The 22635-nt window shown below is 36.0% G+C and overlaps 2 protein-coding genes across 3 annotated transcripts; both read right to left on the bottom strand.

Annotated features, from left to right (window-relative positions):
• Nucleotides 1–487: 487 nt before the first annotated feature.
• Nucleotides 488–3272, bottom strand: LOC147288800 (RNA-binding (RRM/RBD/RNP motifs) family protein). Its single transcript, XM_086239672.1, has 6 exons — nucleotides 2971–3272; nucleotides 2797–2837; nucleotides 2523–2686; nucleotides 2284–2383; nucleotides 2029–2198; nucleotides 488–1258 (listed from the first exon to the last, which is right to left on the bottom strand). The coding sequence occupies exons 1-6, from the start codon at nucleotides 3093–3095 to the stop codon at nucleotides 728–730; spliced, it is 1131 nt and encodes a 376-aa protein (XP_086095798.1). The 5' UTR covers nucleotides 3096–3272; the 3' UTR covers nucleotides 488–727.
• Nucleotides 3273–4048: 776 nt separating this feature from the next.
• EMB3012 (embryo defective 3012) lies at nucleotides 4049–22248 on the bottom strand. 2 transcript variants are annotated; one of them, XM_086239670.1, is made up of 36 exons: nucleotides 21838–22248; nucleotides 21201–21466; nucleotides 20482–20648; nucleotides 20164–20380; nucleotides 18869–19215; nucleotides 18316–18495; nucleotides 18021–18156; nucleotides 17788–17936; nucleotides 17432–17543; nucleotides 16751–17346; nucleotides 16535–16658; nucleotides 16155–16432; nucleotides 15706–15816; nucleotides 15467–15529; nucleotides 13084–13275; nucleotides 12401–12460; nucleotides 12193–12261; nucleotides 11795–11941; nucleotides 11560–11679; nucleotides 11088–11207; nucleotides 10470–10625; nucleotides 10332–10394; nucleotides 10081–10214; nucleotides 9358–9769; nucleotides 8993–9095; nucleotides 8787–8896; nucleotides 8487–8558; nucleotides 8003–8078; nucleotides 6952–7059; nucleotides 6666–6807; nucleotides 6101–6172; nucleotides 5788–6004; nucleotides 5578–5644; nucleotides 5194–5285; nucleotides 4693–4753; nucleotides 4049–4552 (listed from the first exon to the last, which is right to left on the bottom strand). In XM_086239670.1, the coding sequence occupies exons 1-36, from the start codon at nucleotides 22005–22007 to the stop codon at nucleotides 4176–4178; spliced, it is 5886 nt and encodes a 1961-aa protein (XP_086095796.1). In that variant the 5' UTR covers nucleotides 22008–22248; the 3' UTR covers nucleotides 4049–4175. The 2 variants fall into 2 exon arrangements, with proteins under 2 accessions (XP_086095796.1, XP_086095797.1); XM_086239671.1 differs by lacking the exons at nucleotides 20164–20380; nucleotides 20482–20648; nucleotides 21201–21466; nucleotides 21838–22248 and having other exon boundaries at nucleotides 18316–18517; nucleotides 18869–19093.
• Between the last annotated feature and the right edge of the window lie 387 nt (nucleotides 22249–22635).

Raw genomic sequence — 22635 nt, 5'->3', positions numbered from 1 at the left:
TTCCTTTCTTTCCCGGTCAAAAAAAAAAATTTTCTTTCCTTTTTTTCGTTAAAAACCTTGTTTCCTTCTTTAAGGTACAAATATTTATATAATTTTTTTTTATTTTTTTTTTACAATGAAGGGAATCAAATCTGGACCTAACTTACCACTTAACTAACCCCAAGAGCTTCAAATATTTATATAATTTGATATGCAATTTAAGTGAATCAAGTGATTCATGCTGAATAAGGCAATAAATTGCAACAAATTTCAATCTTGATAGGTCTCTACTCTCTAGGTTGGTGGTGACAAATCTAGTTGGGCTACTTAGTTTCCTACCAAAAAGCCCAACATAGCTCATTCATGTTGGGCTCAGGTTTCCTTCCGTGGCCCATTGAAGAAAAACAAAAACAAAAACAAAATCTTTTGGCAGCCTATACGGCCTGCAGGGAACATAACAAGGATGAGTGCGAGAATACAATCATCTGCACAATGTACAGCATGCTAATGTCAATTGGAAATAAATAAGGTTTTTTTACCTCGTAGTCCTGGTACAGAAAAGGGTACATGAAAAATTGATTCTTCAAAAAACAAAAAAAAAATTAAAACTAAGATAATATGGAACATCTTTGAGACAAAATAATGAAACTGGAAGCATAAGCAAGTAGACGTGAAGCCAAGAGCAACAAAAGACAAACTTGTAACTTCGCTGCAAACTTCTTTGGTCCTAAATTACAACAAAAACCTTCTACCTTCCATAAGGATGATATCGACCACTACCTGCACTGCCATATCCCCCTCTACTACCATAAAAGGAAGCTCCACTACCACCTCCGTAACCACCTCCAAAACCTGCATCATAGCCACTCCCATAACCGCCACCAGCTGCACCACCAGCACCTCCATATCCCCCATAACCCTCACCAGCTCCACCATAACCACCACCACCTAGATCATAACCTCTGCTATAGGCTCCCCCATAACGGCCTGAGTATCCTACAGAGGATTCTCCCCTATAAGCCCCTATACCACCACCACCTCCACCATATACTCCATAGCCACCAAATTCACCTCCACTATATCCTCCATAAGCACTCCCCCTACCACCACCATAGGCTGCAGTTGACCTATAACCACCAGCACCACCGTAACTGCCACCTCCAAACCCACCATAGCTATCTCCATACCCAGCACCGTATGCAGGCCTAGAATCATTATAACGTTTTGATGTGGGTACTGGTAGGTTTGGCTTCTTCGGCTCTGCCTTTTTTATCTCCACCTACAAGAAAGAGCAGATGAATATCTTAATTATCAAGCTTCTGGATTGATCATGGATGCATCTAGTAAAAACAAAATTGGTTCAATATTATTATTCCAGATTTCTTCCACTACTAACATAGATTATTTACTTGTACACAATGAATAGTTTTTCTCTGATGTGGTATTTTGTATATGGTCCTCATTCCATCACTTCAATAGTGAATAAAGCAATAGGAACTTTCAGTAATCTACATGTTGCTAACTTGCTACTAATCTAAGCAACAAACTAGTGCAAATCATCCTGGAACCATTATTCAACATCCACTGGCTGAAGAGAATAAACAGCCAACTGAAATAAAAATATATCACGAATTCTTGCAAGTAGTTCATAACTTCATATAGAGGGAACACAACCTCAACAGCCAACATGAGAACAGCACATGGAAGGACTATGAAATCTTAACAAACAAGATACTGGATTGGCTGTACTTTTTAGTTTTATGGGACCATACATTGAAGATCATCCTTTCTCAGAGTCTCTCAATATGAAGGTGTTGGCCACTTGTGAGTTGTGAATGACAGTAGTACTACAAGATGACATTAAAGAGGATATAATGAATCCACTCAAAATTCAACAAACATCATACTGCTAACTGAAACGGAAAAACCAATAGAATAGATAATGCGTACGCTAATTATTTAGGAATTCCACACCATTTAACATAATTATAAAGCATACAGGACCACAGACAGATGCAAGCACACCCATTTTTTCAGTACACGGCTCACCTGAGCTCCAGCAAACTCGAGCTTATTCCCCTTGTCCAAGAGATCATCAACTGCTTGCTCTGTGTCAAAGGAAATAAACCCAAAGCCACGGGAGCGACCAGTGGAATGGTCCCGCATAATCTGATGTTCCTTGACCTCTCCAAACTGTGAAAAGAAGTCACTAAACTCATCTGCCCATTTACAAACAATAAAATAAGTACCTCCACAACTAATATTCAAGGAAAAACCACTAACAGAAAAGGGAAAAAAAATGACCTTCATTCACAGTTGTGGGAATTCCACCCACAAAAATCTTCTTAGTCTTGAAATCCTTAGACCCCATTGCTCCCCTGGGTATTGTCCGCTTGATTTCCACCTACCAAAATAGTAAAAACAAGGACCATAAAGCAAGTCAATAATTGAACTCATATAACAAACAAAAGAAGTATGCAACTCAAAACTGAGACTGAACCAATTTTTAATTTTGGTATTTATTTTTAAACATAAAAGCGTACTTGTTTGCCATTGATAATATGAGTGTCCTCAATGACTTTATCAACCACAGAGGGGTCTGCATAGGTCACAAACCCGAACCCTCGGGGTTGCCCCGTTTTCCGGTCCTTCATTATTACCGAATCTATAATTTCACCGTATTTACCGAAATGCTTTACGAATTGGGCTGCATTACCACACAAACAAAATTGCAATCACAAACCCTAATAATGAGAAATACATTGAAATTAACTCGGTAAATAAAAACAAAAACAAAAAAAATTAAGAAAACCCTACCTGTAGTCGTCTCTCTTGCCAAACCCCCTATAAAGATTTTCCTACGGAATTAAAAAAAAAGGGAAAAAAAGTAGCTAGCTGAGATTCATTTTTGGTTTCGTTTTCCTAAATATTCTGAGGAACCAAACAAACAAATAGGGCCAAAAGTGGAGGAGGAAGAAGAGAGATTAATACCCAGGACTGGCTCCGTCGCCAGTATGAGGTTGAGACTTGTAGTCTTCATCGTCGGCCTCATCTCTGTGGTTAATGTCGTGAGCTTCTCCTCCGTCAAGGTTAGCATCGTTAGCTTGCGAATCCATGGCCCGGGTTTCAAAATTTGACACAAAGTAGAGCGAGCGAGCTCCAAAGAAGAAGAAGAGTAGAAAGAAATTAGCCCTAAAGACGAGACAAGAGTGGGGAGGAACAAGTTGGCGTTGCAGCTGTTTTTGGTTTTGGTTTTTGTTGTCGAGGATCTTAAACCCTCTCTGCGTCAGATTAAAAACAAAAACAAAGTGTATTGGCCAAAAAAAAAAAAAATAGTGTATATGACAAGCATTTTAATTTATTTTGTATTTTATTAAAATAAATTTATACAGACAAAAAAAAAATTGAGAAAATTTTTCATGCATAATATTTCAAGATTACAAAAAAATATAAAATACAAGGATTAAATTGAAAAAATTGAAACCACGATAAATAAATGTACTTTCTAGTCAAAAGACTCAAAACATAAGGACAAAAAATGTAGTTAAAAAAAAGAAAGCATTTATATTTTTTTTTTTTTGCCAAAACACTTATGGTGAAATTGGACCATTATCCTGTTTTATAAGGACAACAAATAATTTTATTTGTAACTTTAACAATTAAGAATATTTTTCCAAGTTCAGATCTTACCTCTCCAATATTAAAAAGAAAAACTAATGATTTGTGTCATCAATTCGTATAGAATGGATTTTCTTCTCCACTTTATTTGACACCAAGTTCTCTTACCAAATGAAGTTTGAATGGGAACTTTATGTAATCTTAACATACCGACATCTTATATTTTTCCATTAATTACATAAACTCTTATTTGAATATGTAGTGACATTTATATAGTAGCGTAAGAATATAAGATGCTAACATACATACACATGTCTATTTTTTCTGATAAAATTTTAGGTCTTACCAGTATGATCTTTGGGTTGAAATCGATTGATTTTTTGTTAGAAAATATTTCCCTAATGTTAATTAAAAATGTACACGAAATCCACCAAAATTTGGAGACTGCCTGTTTCAACACTAAGCACTTGCATTTTACATGGTACATGTTACTGAATACTGACTGCTTAGAGACTGCGAGATAGATGGAGTGTCCTCCTATCCTATCTAAATTTGTTAACGACAGTCCGTCCAAGAAACTAGAAAGTATTCTGTGGATTAACCCTCCGCCGTGGTTCTCGCCTGTAGTATGGGGTTTCATCTATTGTCCTCCTCACATAATCTATGAAAGGCTGAGGCGTTTGAGGAGAATGTTCATTCACACCACCACCACCACCAGGGCGGCTACGTTCAGGTGTGACTGGGGCAGCAGCTGGAGCATGACGAACAAGGGCAGCTGTGGCAGGTCTCATGAGAAGTCCATCCAGTGTGCCAAAATGATATAAGCAGAGGACCACTGCGAAAATCAATAGAACTATACATTCAAGCCAAGCCGCCAATCGGTTATTACTTATACCAGTTTCTGGTGCCACTCTTTCTCCAGGATCACAGTGAACATCAATTTTCGCACTCTGACCTGCATTAAAGAACAATTTATATAAGAATTCTTTAAAAAAAAGTTATCCACCTTGTCTCCATCAAAGTCTCAAACACCTTTTCTTTAATTGCTTTCTAGAGAATTAAGTTACAACAAAATTTAGGACCAAAAAGACTCACCATTGGCCGGGAGTGTGATGAAAATAGTATCCTTGAATCTCTTGGCTCCTACCATTGTGACCTGAAACGGACATTCGCGAATAACGATAATTCCCGAAAGATGTCAAAATTCAACAAATGGAAGTGAAATCAATCTTCCTTCAACATAGTATTAGAAATGTGTCCACTGCAATAGTTTAATCAAACTGCTTTATAGATAAATTGAGTCGGTCAGTAGATTGCTTGTAAGAATTAATAGGATTCAGAACAATGGAACCGTTAATGTTACTTCTAATATTTCAAATTCAAATTTTTACCCTCCATCCTAAAGGATGAGTCTCTTCTTTCTTTCTCCTTGCACTAAGTAAGCAAGCTAAGTAATGTCTACCTATCATTAAGAATCAATGGAATGTTTCTCATTTGTATAAAACATACAAACATCTCTTCTGAAGTTTAACTTGACTACCAATGTTTGTCAATATAATGCAAAATTCAAGCAATCATACAGAACACAGTGCTCACCTCATATTTCGCACGTGCACCAATCCCAAAACCTTCTTTATGGATGGGAGTAATGAGTAATAAATCTCGGTCATGCCAATAAATTTCAACATCTACAATTAGAAGATAACTAATGACATCAGATCTCAGAGACATAATTACGATCAAATAATGAAAAGGGCAGGCGATGCACATGCCCCGTGGTTGCGGAAGTGCATCAAGTCCTGCCTGCATCAAAACTGGGGAAGTGTTTGACCCTGATGGGCCTCATATGAAGACCATCTGTTTTCTTTTGCACCAGGGGATGCTTGTGTGTGTGTTGTGTGTGTCAGTGAGAGAGAGAGTAGTCTTGTCTTGTTCTAACATGCGAGAATATTATAATAATCTTGTCTTCTTAATTCTTACCAATGTTCCCCAGGATTGTTATAATAGTCTTGTTAGCGTCTGGAGTCAGATTCAACTGCATTGAATCCTGAAAAGTTCAAGCAACAATTACATCAAACACTATTACAATTATTTTGGTATAATGGTATGAAGGACTTGTAGGTGCATTAAGGGTTTCATTTACAATGTTTCACAAAAATACAAAATGCATGCTGCTAGAAATGTCACTACCTTGCCCATCTCCAATACGGAAAACCCTCCTACAAAAAGAGCAGATGCAGATCCTGAAACATGATCAGCACCTCTCAATGAAGCATTGATGGAAACAGATATATCGGGCTTCATATCCTTTGACTTGGGAATCAAACGAACCAAATGCTCCGGTGAATAAGGGAAAAAGAGGCAATATGAATTACCAGTATCAAGATCCAACCATGGGTTTGAATACCTTTAGTCCATGAAGAGAAAAAGATTATTAACGAACAAAAAGATTGTTAAGTATATTTATAGCAGAGAAAGGCAGTAGATTGCGAGATGAATATACCCAACAAAAGGAGGGTCCACTCTACAGTCATACCGGAGCCCCTTAGTGTTTCCAAGAGCCTTAAACTTGTTGCTGTAAGTATTGGTTTGGCAAACAAATAAAAGAAATGAGAAAAATAGCAAAATTTCCTTGTGAATTCACTACGATTCTTCTGTCCCCAGAAACATAACGAGAAAAGAAATAAAGGCGAATCTTTTTTTTTTTTTAATAACTTATATATCCTATAAATTGTACAACTAATGATGAAAATGACATGCAGAATGATTTTCAACATGCAAGGCATTAGTTTTCTATTTTTTTGCATATGCTGTGTTGAACGCTGCCCACTTAAATGCATGACAACATGCAAGGCATTAGTTTGCTTTATTTAGTGGTTCCTTTAAAAGTACGCATTAATGATATTGTAGATATCATCACCATGGTCTTACTCCTACTGTTCAAAAACTTATTCTAGAATCCAAAGTTTGACTTCATTGTCCAGATGAAAGGAGGGGATATTGCTTTATGAAGTGAGTTGCTGTGTCCAACATCCTATATCCATATCCAAGATTCATGGTTTACAAACCTGATCTTCACAGAGAAGTTATATCCTTTAGTGAGCAAGGGAACATTTGTTAGTATCTCTCTTGGAGCATCCACAGAAACAATATCCTCTGTTAGCACTGTAACTGTTGTTCGCAGCTTCAAACTTGAAGTTTCAAAATATACTGTTTATGGGTAAGAAGTTGTGAATGTCAAAATTTGTATCATCATAATCAACTCATGCATCACAAAAAATAAAAATCACAGGGCCTAATTTTTTTCAAGAACAGTAGATTCAACAGAGTATAAGATATATTGTTTATTCGTACCTTGAGTTGTACCTTCCCCAACTACTTCAGCTACTCCAGACAATGGGGACACACATATAACATTTCCATTGGCAGTAAGCCACCGACCAGAAATTTGATCATTTAAACCTATAACATCAACTTAAACAATGTAATATGCTGGAGGGTTGGTGAGCAGAGGGGGGAACTTGATCAACTTTGTTTTCAAATTTTTAATCATACAAAATTTACAAAACAATCATTTAGAAACCTGAGCAAATGTTTGTCTAATGCATATGATTAATTTGTCTTCCACCTACGTGAAGCATAAAACTACAAGGTGATATTTATGCATCCAATTACACTGCACAGTAGATACTCGATTGAGAGTACATCACCAATCATTAGTTTGCACACCCCACACCTAGAGATGCACTCCCATTATAAATTTGTGACATCGACTTGAAGTATGTAAAAAGAGGAATCAGTTTTCATCAACAGATACAAATGATGCACATACCTATGCAGTATATGTAATAAAAGTACGTATAACATATGCACATACATTCAGATGATATTAATGAATATATTCCAAAAGATCATTATGTTAAAATATGTTAGAATAGGAGAGAAGATGTCAATGGGACTTCATTAAATATGAATTTACTGCCATATAAGCTGAATTTTTGTGAAGAATATTTTTCAAATTTTTATCCAATCTGGGCAGATTATTCAGTATACCCAGCGCCTCAAAGAATCCAGACAATCCAAACCCCTGCAGAGTCTGGACTCAACCATATATATGGTTTAGCTATCCCAATAAGAAACAGTAGCACTTGATTGCACTTTCTTGAATACCGTTTTGGTGATCAACTGCTGTTACAAAATTAGATTAAGAGCCAAATGGCTTACTCAAAAGGTTCTGTATGAGGCACAGCAACTGATATCATAAGGATAAAGTTTCTGAAACCTTTAAACAAACGAGATAAATTGACAAATGAAACATGCACAGAATCATCATGACATTTAAACACAATAGACAACAAATGAATTTGAAAGTAATTTTTCATGTAATTTTTCACCACAGACCTACCTTCTATGCTGAAGTTGAGATGACTTCCTATGTGAAGAACTGGGTTCTGAGGATATATATGGGCACCAACTGATATCTGAAGAAATTAACTATTCAGTTTATCTTAAACAAGCCAACAATAGTGCAAAGAAAACAAGTATCACAAATACAAGAAAAAGTTGAAATTAAGAACCCAGGGAGCACAAACCACTTAGTTTCAACATATTTTGGTCATTAAAGATATACATCAAAAATAAGTCTTAAAGGGTTCTACAAGTGGAATAAAAAATCTGAAGAGTGATTTGAGCCATTTGTGATTGTGACTCATGCCATTGTCAGCCCTTCATGCAGCTTCCTTCCCCCCTCCCAAAACAAAACAAAACAAAAAAAAAATCCGCTAGAAAGCTCTAGCATTCAAGATTTGAGTGAATGCATTAGCCATGGCAACAGCAACTAATTGCTTCTTACACCACTTCCAGGGTTTTAAAAAGGGTTAAGCATGTACCAGGATATAGTCAGACTTCTGTGGAACACTATCGATGGATATTCGAACAAGAGCTCTACCATGCCCCATTGCCTTCAACCAGAAATCAGAAAAAAAGGAATCAGAATAAGGTTCAAGAGAATAAAACAGACACTAAAATAGAACTGTTGTGCTTTCATTCAACTAGCTCTCGTCTACATAAATGGATGTTGATTGATTAAAAGATATAAAAGAAAAGACAAACAAAAAAAATCATCAGCGCTTGTTGCATGGAGATATTTGAGTAAGATTAAAACAAAAAAAAATTAGAATGAACCAAACCTTGAGATGGATATTTCCACTGCCATAGGTGTTGTTTATGGACACAACATCAGGATAGTTAGTTACAACAGCAAAGCGAACGGCATCATATGCTTCATAAAAAGGGTTACCTGGTCAAATCAAAACCAGAAGACTTGAGACTCATATATGAAACATATCAATTATCAAGTACCAATATAAATTAATATAACTGAAAGTGTTGATACCTAGTGCATCAAGAAAGACTATCGGAAGGGAAAGTTCAGCACCAACAGCAAGATTGATCATGTGAAATGGTAACTCCTCATTTCTAATTCTTATTTGAGCCACCTGACCAGAATATACATGTCATCCTTATCAAAAAAATGACAAAATGCAATGCCCATATCTAAATATTAAGTTCCAGACACTTCAGTATTGTGAGTAAAAACTTTCGAAAATCTTGACAAGTGAAGGTTACACAAATCTGATACCTACAATCTCACCCCAGCACTCAGGACTTATACCACATTTGTGTGTGTGTGTAAACGTATTTGAAAAGAACACTGCTTCCTTATATCTACTGTCCATCAGAAGGGACTAATATTCATACCTCAGCAACTTTCACACAAGCAGCAATCTCAATTCTTCCTGTCATACGATCTTTTGCCTGAATGCATGCAAGATTGTTACTCTCTGATGTCTGTATTCTGTCTCCATCAATGGAAATAGCATCCTTTTGTGCAACTTCATTCTTGTCAGGGAAATTTCGTAATAAAGAATAAATAACAGTTCCTTTGTGACTCTGACTTCCTCGTTGGCCATATTCTGAAGATGAAGGTAAAAGATTTGTTGTAGTATAATGGGGAGGAAGAACCCAAGTTATTGGAACTCCAAGAGCGAGCGGGAGATCAGACACCACCAATATTGATACAGATGCATTGTAATATCTTATCGATGATTCAGAACCAGAAACTACAAATTCACATGAGAAGGAGACTGCAACATTTGTCCTCCCTGCAGATCTGAAATGGAAACATGACTGCTTATAAAGCTAACATTATTTGTTGGTCTCCAATACATTTTATCAATACATCATCCAACTAACAAAACTTTAACCAATACATTTTCATCAGTTTTTTTTTTTTTTTTTGGGGTCTCACATTTTCATCATATTTGAACAGTCAAGACTGCAAGGCAATTTAAATATATGCAGCGCAAGGAGAATCGCTTTACCAGTTCAGCCTGCACATATCTGAGTATAGAACATGATGCAGAGCATATATCAATTAAAGTTGGAGAAGAAAAATTTACTTAATTACAAAACAATGCATACCTTCCAAACATGAATTTGATAAAACCAAGCTCTTTCTCACTCATATGGCTAGTGTACTGAATTTTTGCTGAACGATTCAATTGAGTTCCATACTTTTCATCATTCAAGTGCTCTAACAAATCAAAACTCAACACCTAAACCGGAAAAAGAAGAATTATTTTTACCTTAAAGACACAAAATATCTGGTCATCCACAAGCACAGACATTATGAGAATTTAAATTCATAGCAATAAGATGCAGAAAGTAGTAACCTTTTCATCTTCTACACTCCACTGGTAATCTTGGCAGAGCTCATAAAAAGAAAACAAATCACCCTGATGATGCCCACAAGTAAGTATCCTGATAAGAAATAAGGCAGTAACAGTAACCCTTCAGTTTGTAATTCTTACCTCAGTAAACAAAGGATATATTGGCATCTTACGGCCAATACCAAGCAGTTCACTTTGTGCATTCAATATCACCGAAGAAGGAACTCCTACTTTAACACTGCCATATGCTTGGCAAATCACAGTATCTCCATTTCTGAAGACTGTGGCATGGATAGTCTGATCATATGTAAAAAATGCATATGATTAGGCAAATGCATTGCATTCACAGCAAATTCATACCACTGAAGAGATAATCTAGTAGCTTATAATGGTTTAAGTGCCCTAGGGCCACAAAATAATTTAAAGACCAGGTGTGCAATTACAAACACCCCATCCAATATTCAGACTACATAATGGACACCAAATTGTGAAATCTACATATATGAAGACATTGACATGACTCAATAGATGACATCATGTCCTTTTTTTATTAAATACTAAAATAACATAATTAACACATAGAGAAACCCCATCCAATATTCAGACTACATAGTGGACACTAAATTGTGAAATCTACAAAGATGAAAACATTGAAAATGATATGAATCAATCATGCCGTTTTTTATACTAAAATAACATGATTAACACATAGAAATAGCTAGAAAGAATAAAGTATATCAGCTAGAAATCATATCTTACAGTGTTCCCAGGTGAAATGGCTGACATGCGTCCTGAAGATCTATGCATTGTAACTATGTCATCATTCATACTCGTATATTCAACATATACACCAACTGTTGGGCCTCCCTTCACAGTAAGCTAAGCATAAACCAATTAAATTGTTAAAATCCGTATAAGAAAAATGAAAAAAAGACTATATACATACATACATAAATATATAAGCAAAAAGGGCCTTGGTAGATTTCAAAGAACCTTCCTAGTCATTACAGAATTTAAAAATGTCATCCAATTATAAAAAAAAGTAGCATGATCAACCTTAATCCCAACTAATTGCAGACAACTAAATAATAGCAACTACACAAACTCCTTTTCAGATTAAATCTTAATATTGTCAACTCAGGTGCATATATAACTCATCATTAAAAGAAAGAAAGAAAGAAAGAAATGCAGAAAAGGGGGAAAAGAGGTGCAATTCATATCAGAAACATACCACATAAGATGCACCAGGTACAAGGAAAATATCTTGCGGGTGAACTTTTGGTGGTGCATAGACTTCCACCTTTATTGGTTGACTGAGAATTTCATGCCCAGATTGCTGTAACGCACTCACCTGAGTTCAAGTACTTTTTCATCATTAAAAAACAAAAACAGCAACAAAAAAAATTGACAATGAGAAGAAAACTAAAGATGGTAATACACAGGTATAAGGCCAATGAGGAACTTACAAATAAAGTTGTGATCCCAAGATTCGTAGCCAAAATTTTAAATTTCGGACTATTAACATATCCACCACCTGGGCTGGATATATCATCAATATCTAACAACTCAATAATATGATCCTCAACATGCACATGAATATTCATGTAGGCCAACTGCAAACCATTGAACCTCTCACATGTAAGAAATAAAGCAAGAATATGGCTTACAAATTGTGCTCACACACAGATAAGAAAACAAACAAGGTCAAGAATATCTACAAAAAAAAAAAAAAAGCTTAATTATTCACATGCAAACTGGAACTAATTCCCTCAATTGTGTTCTACCAAATCCACTTTTGAGCATGCAGCAGAAGACATACTGAGACACACAGCTCCAGGTGCTACTAGATCAAGTCAATTCAAACCTGATAAGAGTCAAATGTCCTCCCATCACTAATCCCAGCCATTAAATCAATAGTATGTGAGTTCCCTTCCTGAAATTATCAAGTAGGATAACATTAAATCCAGAACTGCTTCATAATGGATTCTGGGGGGTGGGGAGAATTTAAGGAATGGGACAAAAAAAGATACCACATAACCAAAAAAGAAAAAAATCACACTGGGATAACATACCATAAGGCTTATTTCTTCTGGTGAGACAATCTTTATCCAATCAATGTCAGCAACTTGTACCTACAAAATATGTAAGCCTTTATGAGAAACTACAAAGGCAAAGCTAGCAGATTCAACATGAAGAAAGAAGGCGTGTGACCGATAAAGAGCATAACAATTGAGAAAAGAAAATGAAGCTTTACAATGACATAATTTTTAGTTTTAAGAATATTCTCAATTTATACACCAGGTAGATGTGATTTTAAAGTACCCAAAGCTGTAAACATATTTCTCTATTCTCCGAGAATCACAAGGTCCATTATACATCAAGTGATTAGTTCTATACATATAAATATAATTGATAATTGTAACTGAGGAAATTTATCATGCATCTTCACTCAACTTGGAAACGTCTTTTTCTTTTTTTTCTCTGATAAGGAAAAGCTATTAACATTATTCCTCAAATCAAACAATTGACACTTTGGAGAAAAAAGGGGTTCAATGTAAAAGTCTATCATCTTATAAACAGATAGAATAACTTTCAACAGCATAAGAAATGAAAGAGGTTGAAAAGGTGGATGAGGCAATACTACAAAGAAACAACTCAGAAGTTCCCTATTATCTAACAAATGATGTAGAAGTAGTGGCCAAAACAAAAAAAAAACAAATGATGTAGAAGTGATAGAGCACAAGAAAGAAATTACCACAGCAGAAGCTGCAAGTGGAGGAACAAGCCCAATATCGTACACTGTCACAAGTGCGGTCCCCATACCTTTAGGAGACAGCACAAGTTGTGAGCATTGCAGACCTATTGGGGCTTGAACGACTTCCAATACTTGAGAATCGTTCACAATAGCTTCCAAGAAACAGCTCCCACCAGTAATTGACAGATTTACCTGAAAGAAATAAGTATTTCCATTACGTAGGTTAAAATGCCAAATATGTATGGAACAGCATGAGAGAAAAGCGTGATAAATGAATTAAAATACACACAATGTCTCGGATAAGCTGCTCTATCTATTCCTGCCAACTATAATCTTCAAAAGAAAAGTGAAAATGAATTTTACATTACGGTTGTAACATCCCAAAGCATTTGTGCTTAGCCTATCTCATTAAGGGAATTGTACAGAACTAGAGGCCCAAGGCACTCTACCTTTAGTCCATTACTACCACTCAAGGTGTTAAATTTCGCCGGTGATCTGGTTTTGGACTTTTGGGTTTTTGGAGAGGAGGCTGGGTTTCGGGAGAAAAAGATGGTTTTGGGAGAAAAATGGGGCGGTGGCAGGGGGCGGCAGGAGGGAGATTGAGGGAGAAAGAGGAGGGGGCGGCGGCAGGGGTGGCGACGGCAGAGGGAGATGAGGGAGAAAGTGGTGAGGGTGAGGGTGAGGGTGGGTTGGTGATGGATTGGAAAGAGAGAGAGAGAGAGAGAGAGAGAGGATGAAGAAGAAAAACAGTGCAGCTGGAGAATGGAGTCTCGGGGGAAAAGAAAGGAAAGGGAAGGAAGGAAAAAAAAAGAAAGGGAAAAAAGAAGAAGAAAAAAAGAAAAGAAAAAAAGAAAAAGAAGGAAAGAAAAAGAAGAAGAAAAAAATTAAAAGGTTTAGGGTTGATTGGGGTTTGAGGCCTTTGGGCAATTGTAAAGAAAAAAAATTGTTTGGGTTTTTGTTTAGCCGTTTTGGAGTTTCGTTTAGTTGTTTTTAAACCCTAAATTAATAAACTCTAATATATTTCTATATAAAAAATAATTTAAAATACTCTAAAGGGCCTAAACCCTAATATCATATACCATATCCTAGTTTGAGGTTTTTGGACAATTGAAAAAAAAAAGATTTGGGGTTTCATTTGGCCGTTTTGGGGTTTCGTTTAATTGTTTTTAGACCCTAAACCAATAAACTCTAATACATTTTTATATAAAAAATAATTAAAAATATTCTAAAGGGCCTAAACCCTAATATCATATACGATATCTTAAACAATATAGAGTATAGATTATAAAGTATATAGGATTTAGTGTATATATTATAGAGTATAAAGAATATATTAATTTTATTTCACAGTATTTACCTTCAGCGCGCATTATATTCATTTTATATCACACGAAACTTACTATATAATTTGGTTTCTTCAATGTTTTTTATCAATGTAGTAGATAATATGTTAAATAAACATATAGTAAAGTTTCATTCAAAATTTTCGTATTTGGATAGTAATTTCCATCGTTTCCGTCTAATTTATGTCAAAATTTAAAAACCCGAAATTGTATTCCTTGCTACCACTTCACTGCAAAAGGGAAGCTTACTTTCTTTCTTTCTTTCTTTTTTCCCCCCATTTTACAGAGGGAAATGATTGACTGATTAAAAAAGGAGATATCATGGATACTAGAAGCAACTTGTTTTTGAAGTTATCACCCTAATATCCTAGACAGAAAATGATTAACGTTAAGCAGCACCACTAACGCACAAAATGAGGACAGAAAAATCAAAGAGCATTACTAGGAGGAGGATTGTCAAGTATTTTATGAAGCCTCACAACATATTAAACTTGGAATCAACGAGCATCAGTAGAGGAGGATCATGTTATTTCCATTAAGGAATAGAAACCTTATAGCATACTAACTAGAGAACCTCCAAGAAGGTAGTAATTTAGTCTATTTTACTAAATCAGGAATCCAAATGTAATATTCCTAAGACTACTTATTCAACTTATCAATCTCTCACCAATTTTATAAATTCAACCAATCCATAACCTGGCCAAATATGGTAGCAATCAATTTATAGGGAGTGAGTCTCTTTCATATTGTAAGACATTAAACCATCTCGAACTTGTGAACACCGGTCATAAGTGGAAAAAGCCGCCAGAATATTCTTCTTTTTTTTTTTTTTTTTATTAATGGCAATCAATAAAATACCAGTCAATAGATGTTACCACTATGTTATTATCATGTTGATAAGGAACCAGCCAAGAAAAAGGAAAAAGTCAACAAATAATAAGATCTTCCTGCAACTAGAATGGTTACTTGCATAAGGCAATATAAATATAAGTTAGAAGACACATTCCAGGTCAAGTATTGATAAAGTGTGAAGAGCCTACCTTGGCATTGGGATTAAAAAATAGCAAATTGAACTCTGGGCTGACCCTCAGTGTTGAAACAAGCTGCTCAATTTTAATAATGTAAACATGAGAATGACAACTTCAGAAGATTAAGAAAAGTATATATGAACAGCATGCATTTAAGAATTTAATAGTAAAAAAGGAATAGAAACCCTAAATCTGAATTCATCCTGGTTTTGCACAAGTTTAATTGTATATAGCATCCAAACATAATATACCTGTAAACGAATTGCGTCTGCAAGAACATTCTCTGAAGTCTCAAGCAATGGAACAGAATTATAATCACCCATGATATCACCAAAACCAATGACAGTAGCACGAACTACACACTAAAAAGAAAAGGATTCAACATCTTAGCTCATATCCAAATATCCAAAATTACCATACATCATGGCGAAGAAAAAATAATATTGCAATACTATACTGTGAAGCAGGCTAGAAACTAAGAAAACCTAATGACAAATGGAAAACTTTTGATACTTTAAATTCATATAAGTCTAGAAACTAACGAAAAAACAAAAATTCCAAGTTTTCCAAGGGCACAACAATTTCGGTTAACAGGGTTTCACTTTTTGCGTTAAAGCTCTGAAACAAAAATTGACGATCTAAAAATTTGATGTGATCAAATGACAATATAAAATGAAAGACATTGAGATTTTGGCAGTACCAGGCCTGACTCATTTTGCAAGCTCAAAAACCTCTCCCAACTGTACTTCGACCTCTCTAAATCATCAGCATCATCCCAGTATGCCATCTCATCACAATTGCAAAGTTCCCACCTCAAATAAAGTGAAGATGAGTTTGCAAAAGCTTCTCCAGAGCTACTAATGCCAACTGCAGCTAATCTAATGGTGCGCCCATTTGCCACAGTAACAGGGGTGACACGAATTTTCCCTGAACTGCGGTCAGCATGAATGGCAGTCCTTATAACTTCAGGTTCATTTACTGTAGAGTGGCAATTCACCAATAGCATAAATTGTACATCTTAAAATATATTGAAGTAAATTGTAACTACTTGTAATTTTGATGAAATGAAATCATTTATACCAGGTTCATCAGCTATCAGAGCAATTGAGCTAGGCATGCTACATGTAAGAGACAGCGAAACTTCTGCTACTGCAGGCAGAGGATGGTCATCCCCAACCAGATTACCACGTTTGAAAACAATTTTCTGGGTCATTTGAAGATAGATATTACATTATGATTAGCATTAAAGATAACTATATTATAAACTTATACGAAAAATGAAGAGAGGAGATTTACATATGTTCCCGTCATTTGGCAAGAAAATCTGTACAGACTCTTATAGCTTTCAGATAACCGTTGCACAGAAGCACCATTGTCAATGTGACCATGTTCTTCATTTAAAATTTCCAAGGTTTCAACAAACTCAACACCATTGTTCCACTGTTCGGGTCCACCAAGAAGCATTACATCCAGATGCGTTCCAGGGACAAGGTATAATTTGTCCAAAGTTACTAATTGATTATCAGTTTCTGTTAGAGCCAAATCAAAAAAGTAACCACCAAAATGGTTTCCATCACCTTCCTGGCGAACATTAAGTGGCGGATATGCCGCAATAAGTGAAGATGCTTTTAAGACAAAAGGTCCATGAAAAGAGCTATCAAGGTTGTGATATTCTTTTGATAATGTAGCATGAAGGGTAGCCCGACCAGAAGCAGACGCATGTAAATATGCCCATGAACATGGAGGACCATAACTTGATGCATGGAACTCAGATGTCCCTAACATGTCTAAAGCAGGTGCCTCCCCTGTTGCATTGACAATAATGAAAGACTCACTCCCTACTTTCCACTTTATGAAGGAACTGAATGCATCACATCTATTATAGTAGGCACCTGCAAATAAAAAAAATCAAATTTTAAAAAGTCAACCACCATTAACAAAAGTCACGTACAATATGGTTCTGGTATATGGCATTACCATCCAATGCTTTCATTGTTACAGCAGCTTGAAGATGTGATCCTATGACAGTCTCAACAGGGAAGTTATGAAGCATGACCATAGATGTTGGGACCGAAACTTCAATGACCACCTATTAATTGGCAATAGGGATGAGATAGAAAAAAAATTAAATAAATAAGAATCATGTAAATATAGTATAGCATTTAAGGGTGTGTGTGTGTGTGTGCGTGTGTAAGAATCTTGAGATTAAAATATTTAGTTGTTCAAAGTACATAACTTTAAAAGATTCCATTAAGCACAAGATATAAAGTTAGTCGGTCACAGTTCTATGAGGTGGCAAAAGGACAACAAATAGATTAAGATGATTATATTACCTCATCATAATTGAATGAATCAAAAATCGATAGCACTTTAATAGTAGCTTTACCAGGCTTCTTAGCCTGGACAAGCCCAGAAGCAGACACAGACACAATACCCATGTCCGAGGAGAACCATTTGTAGTCATTGGATGCTTTAGCACAACCTGTATAATTAAATAGTTTTCAGAGCCCCTAAACAACACCAGAGTCAAATGCTAAACAAACTGAGCATCAAGAAAGCAACCAACCTCCTGTAGCCTTTAGTTCCACCTCCTGATAAACAGCAGGAGCCCAGGGAAGGAGAATGGTTGGAGACGTACCACTTTTGCCCAAACTAAACTTCACTTGATCACAAACCATGACTTCTTGCACAACCTTTAGAACCTACAAGGGCGACAAACCGCTTAAGCTAATATATCTCTTAAATATAAAACCGCCCCCCACCCCAAAAAATAAAACCTACAGGGGGGGACAGCTTCAGATTAACAAATCAAGAACCAGAAAATTAAAACAATTAAAACATTAAAGCAAAACATGCATTACCTCCTTCGTTTCATTTAGCCCACTAAAGTAAGTCAAAGAAGCTGTCAATTTTCCCTGTCCTTGGGAAAATGCTTTTAGGAACATAGAATTCTGCCAGCCATGTTTGATTGCAATATCATCTGATACAGGAAAAAGTCTCCAGTAATCAGGCTGGTTATTGGACAACTTTATATCATCACTCTGCAATTCAGAAAAGGAACTTCTGAGCGGATGGTGCCCAAAAACATAATGAGCTGCTATATCAGAGTAAATCAAAGACTAGAATAGAAATTGTCAATATAAAGCAAACCAAACATTATCATCATATGAGAACAAAGAAAACTTGCAGAAATAAGGGCCAAAGGGAAATAAAACTAGACACAAAAACAGACAATGCTAGAACATTATTCAACATAGAGAAGCAATTAATACGGCAGACGATAACACCTTTGACAAAATGATCATAATTCAAAAATGTGGGAGGAAAAAAACCCTACAAGTGCACAAATGAAAAGTAACTGAATATATCATTACTCAAACAATGATACTAGAAGGGGAAGGGTACATGAATTACCTCTGTAATGTAGATTTCTTGTGCATCCGGCCCTTGTGAGAAAACCTTAATTTGAATGAGGTACTGACGGCCAGAAACACCATACCAACGTGTCATAAATGGAATTGCTTTAATTCCTTCTACAGGATCACCAGAAGTGGACAGATGTGTCAAGTATAACAGTACAGAATCTGGCAGGACAACATTAAGCGATGAAACTTGTATGTGGCCCGTAACCCTCATATCTTCAACTATGGCATTCGTTACGCCTAAGCTCAATGCATATGTCAAACCCATCATAGAGTCCACAAGAGCAACTGAAGAGTTTGAAACAGACCATCGATGATGTGGAGATGGCAAAGTTACCACTGCAAAGGCCCAATGAAGAAAGGTAGTATGACCAGTGAGAATAAGCTGATATTGCAGCATAATGTAGTCATCCTATGTAACTCTACATATGAACCATATACAAGGATAGCCATAAACATGTAACTCTACAGGCCTATTCAGTGAACTAGCACCAACAAAATCAATTTTTCATAATATATAATGAAATACCAATTCAATTAATTAAAACTACGCTGAAAGTAACCTAAGTAGAAAAATTAGAATCAGAATTAGCCCTTAAATCAAGAAATTTCATCCATCAATCAATATTGTTGAACAGAACCAAAAACCCCCACCAGTTTTATGCTATGGTGGAGTATAGCAGCATTTACTAGAGCAACTTGAGACAGCATGTGGTTCAGGGGTGCAGGGGGGAAGACCCTTAGCATATACTAAATAGCGCACATAGCTTCTAATTGAATTACTAAAAGTAAAATGGCTAATAACTGAGATATGTTTACTCTAAGGTTATATTTTAGGTAGCTTAGATCAATTTTGCAATCTTTTCCCCTTGGTTTTATCTTGAATAGACAAAATTTTCACCAACTCCTAAGGGTGGGCCTCGGCACTAGTATTAGTTTATCTTCCAGAAGCTCCCAGAAAGTTGCAGGGTAGCAGTTTACAATTCTGAGAGTATCTTTTAAAAAAGAAGATTCCGAGCCAAGCTCAAACAAACCCAAGCATCCATCAAACTGAATCAAGATAAGTACTCATTCACAAGGTATTAAAGTAGATGATGTGGGAAAAATCCAGGATTTAGATGGAAATTTAGATCCCAATAAAAAATTCATCCAATGAGCAATATCAACCACATACCTCTCCGATAGTGGGTGGTGCACATTTACGGCCACTACAATCACAAGACAACATACTGCAATAAACAAAGTTTACTACTTTAGAGCACTTGTACAAGGATTGAAAATATAAACCTTGAGCAGTGTTCCCACGGATAATTTTCAGAGTATAACGAACAACAGCACCAACGAGGACAAAAACAGGCGAGGGAGGATTGAGCGACATGGCTTCTGCTACAGTTAGAACAATCTTATCAGCCATGTGCTTGAATTGTGGCTCAAGCAAATGCACAGAAACAATCTCATGACCGATTTCGATTCCTTTTACAACATACAGATCAGAATATACACCCTGTATCATACATCAAAGGAAATAGTTAGATGCAAATTGAAAAAGCAGTAGACCATTGCTATTGCTCATTAACAAATCACACCCAATAAAAGTATGCATACACTATCTTCCAGTTTTATTTGGATATCTAGGTCTCCGCACAACCCTCCACAGTCACTCAGGGGAGAGTCCTTCAGAGGAACATGAACAAGGTGATGAGGCAGAACATTGGTTTCAGGCATCAGCTGCCACATAAACTGCAATCCCACCAGTGAGGAAAACACATTTTCTGCAATACATGTGAAAAGTTTCTTAAATTTTAGAACCAGACCAAATTAAGCTAAAGAGTGAAGAAATAACAAACAGTGGTTGGAAAATAATTGAGACAGGTCACAGTGCATAAATTTCACCCAAAGCTGTTTTTATATCCTTAAAGTAATTGGAATGTCGATAAAGAAAGTTTATAACAACAAATGGTTCCCATTCAAACAAACGCCAGCTAATTTATAAGAAAATAATATAATATATTATGTATAAAGTAGGACCGCTTATAAGTAACTTTTTATTCATGTAACCATGTGTATCACAGAATCATAAATATGTGAAACTGAGCAGAGAATGGCAAACATTATTGAATAGAACTTTAACTAGGTTCTAAGTAACATTATAGTGCAACACTGCCCGTGACAAGAAAAACATATATACATATTTTTCTCTTTGGTAACATATAGAAACAAAAAGATGACAATGGGATTAACAATGACATGCATTCCAACAATTGGAATCGAGAACTTAATAGCCCCAAACATATTTTGATCATTATTAGCATTTCAAGAAATACCTTCACTATCAAAGGCACGGACTTGAAGAGTGGCAAGCCCATCTAAGTCAAGTTTAATAGAGTTATGAAATATCTGGATTCTAGAAAGCTTGTCGACAAAAACTTTGCAGCGAATCACAACTCCAGTATTTACATCAGCAGCATAAACAGCAGTCTCCTTCCGACCACCGTAAGGAGAAACTGATCTCACCAGCGCACTCGTTGAGCAATGACTAGTTGAATTATATTCAGGCAGAACAGACAGAATGTCGTGATGATCCCATGACCTGCAATAATTTTCATAAATTAAAAAGTACATATATAACAGAAACATCAATTTTCCAAGCATGGGTAAATAGAGCAAAAGGGAAAGATAAACGCAGCACCATGAACACGAAAATTAACTCAAATATCCAAAGGGTTCAAAAATCTAACATTCAAGATTTGGGTTCTTCTTCTTTTCTGTCACATGCTCTCATTTACCAGACAGAGCTTCAAGGTTTATCAATTTGATAAAATGTTAACAAAAAACAAAAACAAAAACAAAAGCTCAAAACAGCAATGAACTCGCATAGATATGTACTTATGCATGAGCACCTATATACATACATACATGTACATGATACATAGTCACATACAGTAAGTGTTTTGGGCTTACCATTTGAAGCAACCATCACTGCCCTGAAGCCTATACTCCACGGGATTAGTCATTTTGGGAGGCAGCAGAATATTCACGTCTGCAATGTGCGGACCAGAGCCCATATGCGACGCCGTTTGGTCCGCCATTAGAAGGACAAACAAACACAGCAAGACAGTGAAGCTCAACATCTTCCACCACCACACTGACTCACTGAGAGTCTACGAAAAAGCTCCAGGTTTCACGCAGCTTTGCATACTAACGACGGAATGTGAGATTACAGCAGGACTCGAAGCTTGAGCAGCTCAACTTGCATTCAAAATAAGCTACCATAGACTCATAGTCGACTAGACCCTCCAATCAGGAATCAGGGTTTAGGGTTTTTGGGGATAGTGGAGCGAAAAAATGGTGAGGGAAAGTACTTGATTCAGGTGGTGGGAATACGTGGCGTGAACTGATTGGCGGTGAGCTGAAGAAATGTCAGTTTAGTCCGCTCCTAAGAGCAACCAACCCTAACCAGCTTTACGTTAAATTTGTAAAAAAAAATTAAAAAATTTATTTTAGCTAACTATTTTTAAAATTTTACTTCTCTATTTTAACATTGATATTTTATTATTTCTTAAAATTTGATATTATGAGTTATGTACTTATGTTTATGTGATGTGAGATAAATTTGTACAGTTGCATTTAAAGAATTTAAAAATTCATTTAGGTAAGGACCGTAAGGTTGCTTTGGCTATAGATATTTTATCTCTCTTCTCAGTTCTCACTTAAGTTTAGTTGACAAAAAAATAAATCCTAAATTAATTAACTGAATAA

This window comes from Dryas octopetala, chromosome 4 (genome assembly GCF_963921425.1).
Source record: "Dryas octopetala chromosome 4, drDryOcto1.1, whole genome shotgun sequence".
Classification (NCBI taxonomy): domain Eukaryota; kingdom Viridiplantae; phylum Streptophyta; class Magnoliopsida; order Rosales; family Rosaceae; genus Dryas; species Dryas octopetala.
This window is presented reverse-complemented; position numbering and strand designations above follow the sequence as displayed.

Coding starts and splice junctions, on each gene's coding strand:
- LOC147288800 (XM_086239672.1), bottom strand. CDS start 3,095: ATGGATTCGCAAGCTAACGATGCTAACCTTGACGGAGGAGAAGCTCAC. Junction 2,838..2,970: donor GGCGACGGAGCCAGTCCTGG/GTATTAATCTCT, acceptor TTAATTCCGTAG/GAAAATCTTTATAGGGGGTT. Junction 2,687..2,796: donor GGCAAGAGAGACGACTACAG/GTAGGGTTTTCT, acceptor GTGGTAATGCAG/CCCAATTCGTAAAGCATTTC.
- EMB3012 (XM_086239670.1), bottom strand. CDS start 22,007: ATGTTGAGCTTCACTGTCTTGCTGTGTTTGTTTGTCCTTCTAATGGCG. Junction 15,530..15,705: donor CAGACGCAATTCGTTTACAG/GTATATTATGTT, acceptor AAAATTGAGCAG/CTTGTTTCAACACTGAGGGT. Junction 9,096..9,357: donor CTTGTGTGAAAGTTGCTGAG/GTATGAATATTA, acceptor TATTCTGGTCAG/GTGGCTCAAATAAGAATTAG.